The 8,442-nt window shown below is 33.9% G+C and overlaps 1 protein-coding gene across 1 annotated transcript; it reads left to right on the top strand.

The window, feature by feature from the left end:
* Positions 1–203: 203 nt before the first annotated feature.
* LOC119193671 lies at positions 204–8,228 on the top strand. Its single transcript, XM_037447303.1, has 3 exons — positions 204–321; positions 5,466–5,847; positions 7,991–8,228. The coding sequence occupies exons 2-3, from the start codon at positions 5,569–5,571 to the stop codon at positions 8,192–8,194; spliced, it is 483 nt and encodes a 160-aa protein (XP_037303200.1). The 5' UTR covers positions 204–321; positions 5,466–5,568; the 3' UTR covers positions 8,195–8,228.
* The last annotated feature ends 214 nt before the right edge of the window (positions 8,229–8,442 follow it).

Below are 8,442 nucleotides of genomic sequence, written 5' to 3'. Positions count from 1 at the left end.
GGAAAAGCCCATACAAAATGTTGTTTGATAAAAACATTATAAATATTATGCATTCTTATCACTATAGGGATCTCCTATTCCTGTGGAGTAGTCGAATCAGTCTACCATTTGAAGTAAACGTTATTATCTTCGCCGGCCGCAGCGAGCACGCGGTGAGTCGCAGCGGCTGGCGGCAGTCGTCGCGCGGTCTCTCACAGTGCTCCTGCGGATTTTCGCACGCGCGTAGCCGCAGCAAGCTCGCGATCCTCGTTACGCGAACTTTTCATAAACAAACATTTTTGAAGTGGTTTGTGTGTGATTTAGTGTTAAATTTTAGATAACGTAAGTGAATTTTTAATCGTAAAAATTATGTTTTAAGTTTTGTAATTTAAACAACATTGTTATTATTTTTTTATGATGTAAAGGCAAACGAGCATTTAGTTCATCTGATGGTAGTTTTATTATTTTTTTAATTATAAATTTTTATAAAAACTAATAAATATTAGTAAGAGGTTTTCATTTATTTATACAAATTAAAATTTTATATTATTAATTGTTTAAATTACTTTATAGTATTACGTGAATTTATTTACTTCTTGTATTAACTCTTTTCACATTTTATTTTCACACACATCAATTTCACCTTCTAATGTGTTCCAATTTTACAATATCATATTTTTCCTAACCATTTCTTAGAAATATTTTTTTACAAAATACAATTAACTAAGTAAATAAATAATTAAATTTATATCAACGTAATGACATAAGTACATAATATGTTGGTAATTATAACATGTAGTTACTTATCAAGTTACCCGCGGGCATTAAGCGATAGACCAGCCTTCGCTAATAGCAACCAACTTAATTTAAAGCTTACAGACCCCCCATGCAGCTTATAAAAATTATTCACTCGGTGTAGATCCAATTTTATTTGCTTTGAGTCCTAATAACTCTACATAGCTCTTTTTTTATAAAATTGTGAGCTAAATGCTTATTATATTTATCAACGTCAAATAATAAAGAAAGCGATTAAAATGTATTGGCCAAAAATAACGTTTAATATCCGTGAGTTAATATTAAAACTCTTACTAGAACTTCGAACATCGTAAACAAAATCAACGTAAACAGACAGCTTTTCAAGGAAATAATTTCAAAATTAATCTTTATTTTGTAAGATCGCCAAAAAATCTAAAGATGGTTTAATCACCTTAAATACTGGGAATTCCCTCAAAACGGCTTTCAGACAACCATTGGGCTTTTAAACCAGTCTTTAGGAATCTATTGACTATTGTTTAACATAAACTTTCAACTAAATTGTGCTTGCTGCCCAAATAGATTATTTCTGCCAAAAAGCAGTATGCAAATGTTGTTGTGTTCAGATGTTACGATCAAAACTACCGTATCTTTCTATTGGCAATATAACCTCTGGTTAACCATGTTAGAAAACCATACAAAAGGGATACTCCGGGAGTCGAACTCGTGCCCTCCTTTTCCACACGATTATTCGCACTAGACCATGGATGCGATTTAGTTACATAACTAATATTATGCAATATAATATTAATATACTTACATGCTTTATATTGTCATCAGATTCACAGAATCTTAGATTATAATAAATAAGGTAATTATTTAAAATATTCGAGAATGCTGCAGTTTAAGCCCGCACCGGGACAATTTGTCATCCACAAAATGTTTTACACAGAACTTTGAATCATCAAGCCTTTCGCAGCACTGAATATTCTGCACTTATAATCATAAAACAAAGTTATTACACTGGCTATCGCAACACATGATAATAATGTTTGTTGCTTAGTAGCAGGCATCAACAAAGCAACGGTATCTTTATAAAAGACCTATCTGGTAAGTTATCGAGTATGGTGTTTGTGTTGGCATTAAATGTGTGATTTGTGACACATATACAGGGCGCCGGCTTTCACCCACGATTGAACTATTATCCAATTGATATGTCCGCGGCTACAGGACGCGTGTACTCTAATCTACCCGCCATAGTACATGTGTGTACAGCGAGGTGATACCACGCGTACAAATCCTAATATAAAAAGAAATTAAAGTTTATAACGGTAGATTAATTATTATCGAAAAATACGTTTATTATTTTTTACGATAATGGACAGAAATATATTATGAAGTGGGTATATTCATTAATGTATGTACGACTAGTTATCACTCATGCCTATGAATATTGAGAACAAATAAAACGTAAAAAAATTTATTGCTCCTCTATAAACAAATTGTCACCGATATTTCGCTGAATTTTTTCCATTTCTGACACGATCTTGTAATACATTGTTTATTAATTTAACTAGAAATTTATACAATGCTTTCCAACCATAGAATCAAACCCAAGATTCGCCTATTTAGGAGTATTAGTACGTTCAGCTCTGCAGCTATATATCAACCCGTTATATCATTTAAATTGTAGAAACTTAACTGGTGGTAGGTCTCTCATATGTGAGAGTCTGCCTGGGTAGGTACCACCTCAATGTCTGTTTCTGCCGCTAAGCAGCAGAGTGTAGTTACTGTTGTGTTCTGGTTTGAAGAACATTGTAGCCAGTGTTACTACTGGACATAATAATTCTTAACATATCATGTCTCAAGATGGCGAGCGCAGTTGAATACCAAACAATACTTTATAATTCAAGGTATTGGATGGTGTTTCTAGTGTGATGGGCGATCGTATAGCTTACCATCAGGCGAACGGCAAGCTCGACTCGTAAATTCAAAGTAATAAAAAAAAAGATTTTTAGTAAATACAATTGCGTTTTTGTGATGTCTAACGATAGACGCTATCATTGAATGTCAAATAGTATTGAAATTTGGATTCGTCGAGTTTTTGTGGTCGTCGGGAACGTATAGTTTATAGATGCGGTTCGGTTTTATGGTATTTTTATGAATTATTTATATGCAGTGAGAATATTTTTAAATAGGTCATCTTTGATTGCATAAAATGATGTTTATAAATAGCATTACAGGCTAATGTGTGCCTGCCGATTCAACGAGGAGATAGCTTTCCACCCGGAGGAAAAATTCAAAGAATCCGCAGATAAAGTATTGTTTCCATCCGCCATCTTTATTCTAATATTCGATTCAAGAAAAATAAAAATGTTAATAAATATTAAAAATGCAGAAATTAAGCACTCAGAAAGAGCTATATTATTATGCTAAATGCTACCAATAAAATTTAATACCTACCCATTTCATTCACGAAAAAACGGATTTGATATTTTAACAGTATTATATAGATACAAAATAAATAGGTGGTGTAGTTATTGTGTTACACTCGTAATTAATAGTTCCACGCGTCATTGGGAATTCTAGCATATTTTGACCATTCATCATTATTTTTACAGTATTTCCCTATCTACTGTGTTTTATTGGTTTTTATAGCAAAATTCTTGGCAAAGAAAGTTTGTGATCCAGTATTATATCGGTTTATAAAGACTTAGTGCTTTCTAATCTAATGTATCCAAATTATACTGCGGCAATTCACAGAAATGGCTCATAGATGTATTGAAACCAATTATTATAACATTATATATATGTATTGTTATAACATCGCATTAGTATTCAGATATATTATATATGTATAAATAATAAATAAATAAATAATAAAGTTACGGGTACAAGTCGCTAACTTTTTAAATACAATTAATATAAAACTGATAGTTGATTCAGCAAATAGCTACGGTAACTAATCGGTTAATAGTTGTTTTCACTAAATTATAATAGCAAGCGCAACAAGTTGATAGCGTGTACTTGGCGTCTAAGTTTACGCAGCGACGAATATTCACATAACAATCAAGTACAGTTTGATAGAGCCTATTTGAAGCGGTAACGACTTAAACCATATGTGAACGGAAGTGCAAAAGGTTACATATAATAAAATAAAAAAAGTAAAGAATGACGAGCTCTTCGCGTGACACCGCAGACTAAGAATTACTAATTATAATTATCTCTTACAAGACTGAACATATTTTTTTTGTCTCATCATGACGAGTGCTGTGTGGCCCAGTAATTTTAAATTCTTATTCAACTAATATTACTCTAATAATATTTAAATTTCTCTCTTATGCAAAAGTGATGCCAATAAAAAAATATTTTCAACCTTGGAAGCCTATCGTTTCTTCATAGTCTAGCCCTTTTCGACTATGTGCAGTTACTTAAGTCATATAATTTTTAAGACCGCCAATACCATTAAACACTCATAAATTAAAAGTAGTAAGATAAAAGAAAGGAAGGGGATAATTACTCTTTAGCTAAAAGTACAAATTACAAATCAGAAATCTTGCCATTAGAAAGACAACACTAATATTTTCATAGTTTTAACAGTCTTATGCTTCTTACTTTTAATAATTAATTTCTTAAATCTTATCGCAGTTTGGTGCCATGTGCTCCAGTGGGGTGTTACGAAATGTCCGTTCACCATGCGACCACTTGTATCGTCGCAGTGGCTGCCAATAACAATAATCGGATTTTCCTTCACCTTTATAACAGACGATGTAGGTCGGTGGACGCAGTATTCCGTGTGTTTGTCAAAATGTAAATTACATATTTGTATTTCACTAATTTGCTTGTTGTAAACACGTAAATTACTTTTAGTTTTCAAATAATAATTTCGCTTCACATTTTATGACACCTTCCCTGTAGACCTTCTATGAGAAACAACTTTTAAAAAGTTTTAAGAAACAAAAGGAAAATATGAAACAATTTAATGCCTAATTCGGTTCAGTAATCAGTGTTTACAATACTTCCCCGCAAACACTGTCAAACTTAACGTCTTCACATATTTGTATAGGACTAAATTCCAAGTTCAATTGCATTTCAACTCCCACGCATATATTTGAATAAAAAAATGTTGAAGCGATTTTTGAATATAAAGCACGAGCCACGAAAACAATCTCTAGACAAAACGACTTTAAAATAGCAAAAAAACTGATGTTCGATATATATTCCGCAATTTTAGTTTTAGTATCTCTCCATACATTAGTATGAATTTCACAATACATGGAATACAAACTGTGTTCCATTCAATGATTCTTCTTAATTATTTTTATTGTATTTACTCTATTTCAAATAGGCTTTTAATATATTACAAGTTTTATTCCTTAATTTTTAAAAATTATTCATCAGATAACGTTATGCTACACGAATACAATGCAATAGGCACTGGGCTTAAAATATCATTTGTATTGCTTTTACACTTAGGCGTTAGGGTTCAATTTCTACATAAAGCAGACTCAAAGCTCCTCGCGGGCAGCATAAACTAACCCAATATTTTCTGCAATAATGTAAAAGCATATTGGAATGACATCACGTGAAATGTCGATGAAATATGGAAACGAAAATGATAAAACCATCTTTCAATTCGTATTTGTATACCTTTAACATTTTGGGGTGGTTTCAATGCATATTATACAAAAATAGTTTGTCTACGAAATCTAAACATAAACATATTGTTACAGCACACATTCAGAAAACATGGCATGTGCACACCCCGCATGCTAAACTGCGAAACCGACTCCGACACGACCATCGACTGCAAATGAGTGATTGAATTTAGACAAAATGGAGACATTGTCAACGCTAGCTACTTTTGCGACCGGGTTCGACATAGAGAACACAACCGCGACGCTCAACGCAACGAATATTAGTACAATCGCGCCCGCCGTGTCTTCGGCGCCGAAGGGGAAGGTGTTTGGAGTGGTCCTGAAAGTGGTGTATGCGATAGGTATAATCGGAAATGCAGCAGCGATCATAGCGCTGCGGCGCGGCGAGAGGAGAGTCAGGAACCGAAAGCATCTGCTGCTGCTGACGTCACTGGCTGCGAATGATCTTGTCGCTTTGGTGAGTCGATTGAAGATGTATTGTAATTGTTTACGATCTAATAACAAGCGATAGCGAAAAGAATAAAATTGTATACAGTTCTGAATTCGACTTCCGACTGGAAGGTTACAATCTTTGAATATTTTAAATCATAAATACCAAGTTGGCTGAGATTGTAATTTGTACTGACATGATAGGCTCGCGAATCACCCCCTATTATGTCATAGGATGAGCTAAGCTGGATATGGAATGGTGGATACGTTAATAACTCCTCTGTCCACCCCTTCAGGGATAGTAAGCGTAATAATAACAGTGACCGATGATAATTAAACAATGCTACCAAGAGAAATAGCAACCTACTGTGTGATACAGTTACTAGAATTTATTATCAAGATCTATTGACTACTGAGCAATAAAACTGAACGGAAAAGCTTTCAATCGTAATGTCGGGATTGTTCAACTCTCTCCGAGCCGTAAATATACCGCGTGATGTATTTTAAGCGTGTTCGTCTTGTAAAATTGTTTAGTGATAACGTATTTAGGCCGTGATCAACGAGGAGCCGAATTCGATTCCAAGCAAAAAATTTTCCGGGACTGAAAATCCATAAAGTTGAAAAGACGCCCCATGCATATCGAGCATTTTATTCTGTATTGCTATAATTACACTCACGACTTTTATTCCGAAGATGTAGGCAGAGGCACAACTAGTGCACTCACTTTATCGTTTCATTAGATTGCATCTCTAATATATCATCAGTGACGAAACTGTAATGCTTACCCTGCAAGAAAAATCAACAAGACTAAAAGTCGATGCATCTATAGTTTATTTTATAAAACAGATATTAAAGTTTTAAAACATTAATAGTTGATTTTCACTTAGGTTTCATTATCTTACAGAAAACTATACTAAAAAGTCATTTTAACAGCTATTTGCATATCATATGACCAGTCAAAGAGCCTAACATAATGAATACAGCCCATCCATACATAGCCTTTTATTGAATTTCAAAAATTATATTTCTTGTTTAATATTGTAAATTAGCTGAATGTTTACACAACAGTCATAACTACTTATCACCAACCTTATCAATGTATACATAATAGTAGATAAACAAACACAAAAATAACATTAACTAATTAACTAGTTTGAAACTGGTCCATAATCAGCTGTGCACAGCATCCCGATGACATTATTGCATATAAAATGTATGCAGCGACGTTCTGATCGACAGGGCCGAATGTATAAAGGCTTCGTTGTCAAAGTATGATTCTGAAACTCACAATTCTGTCTTTGAATTCATTCATATAGTTATTGATTAATAATATATCATCTCTTTAGTTTCAAATATTAATTAGACAACAGTTCTCAGGTTATTTACTATAAATATCAATAATTAATACAAATTTATGTATATTTGGGACATCCAGTACTTGTTACATTATAACTAGCTCCAGTAATGAGTAATAATAATAATAAATTTAAATGCACAACATTATAAGGTGTCACAGCACGCATTGACGAAAAGTAACCAATTTTACAGTAAGATACACGCTGCGCCTAGTGGGAGTTACGTACTTTTAATGGTTTTACTGTTGTTTTATTAATAATAAGATTTGTAGACGTTATGTAACGATGTTGTTGTAATAAATAAATAAAACCATGAATATTAACTACATATAAACCAATAGTAAATAAAAGTAACCACTACGTTAAATGTGATTACATTAAATAAAAATAATATGAGAACCTAATGGGGTTAAATTAATAAGCAAAATATAATTATGATATAACTTACTATAAAGAATTCGGAAAACGTGCAAAATAACCTACACACTATAATCTCTCAAAATGTCAAGAAATACATCAATATCATCCAAGAGTCTCAAATTCGATCCCAATATGGCGATTGGTTCGCCCTTACTACATGAGACCTAACAGATCGACCGAAACGTGGGCGTGATAACGACTCTGCAAGGAAAGGAAAGTGATGTATCTATGTATTAGTATTATATATATTTTCTCCACATGGGTACGGAAAAGGTACCCCACTGCCCCTGATAAGTGGATAGGGTCCACTGCCCCTGATAAGTGGATAGGGTCTAGTAGAATGCCGACGGACTAGAAATGATATGTTCGTATTCAGTATCGAGGAGTGTTCTGCAGGTGGGCATGATGCTGGCCATGGTACTGGCAGAGCACGTGCCGGGCGTGCGCGACACGCGGCTGCACTGCGCCGCGCGCGTCGTGCTGCGCGTGTTCGGCGTCGGCAGCGTCTGCATCGCCGTCACCATGGCACTCGAGCGGTACCTCGCACTCACCAGGCCCTTCCTCTACCAAAAGGTCAGTGCAATTAATACTTTAATGTAATGATATAGGACAGATTTTTATGTGACAATGTTTTCATTATGTTCAAAAGAGTTAGGGACCTTTAAAGAAGTAAACACTTAAGTGGTCATTAAATTTTCTTACTGATTAACAAAAATTACAGAGTACTAAATATATACAATTCATAAAAACCTGTAAATTATGTATCTAGGTAGCAAACCTATTATACACACCGTGAAAATCCTATTGCATATCTTATTTTATGACTTACTAGAAACTACGTAACTCAA

This window comes from Manduca sexta, chromosome 6 (assembly GCF_014839805.1).
Source record: "Manduca sexta isolate Smith_Timp_Sample1 chromosome 6, JHU_Msex_v1.0, whole genome shotgun sequence".
Lineage (NCBI taxonomy): Eukaryota > Metazoa > Arthropoda > Insecta > Lepidoptera > Sphingidae > Manduca > Manduca sexta.
Note: the sequence above shows the minus strand (reverse complement) of the source record. Positions and strands in the feature narration are given on the sequence as shown.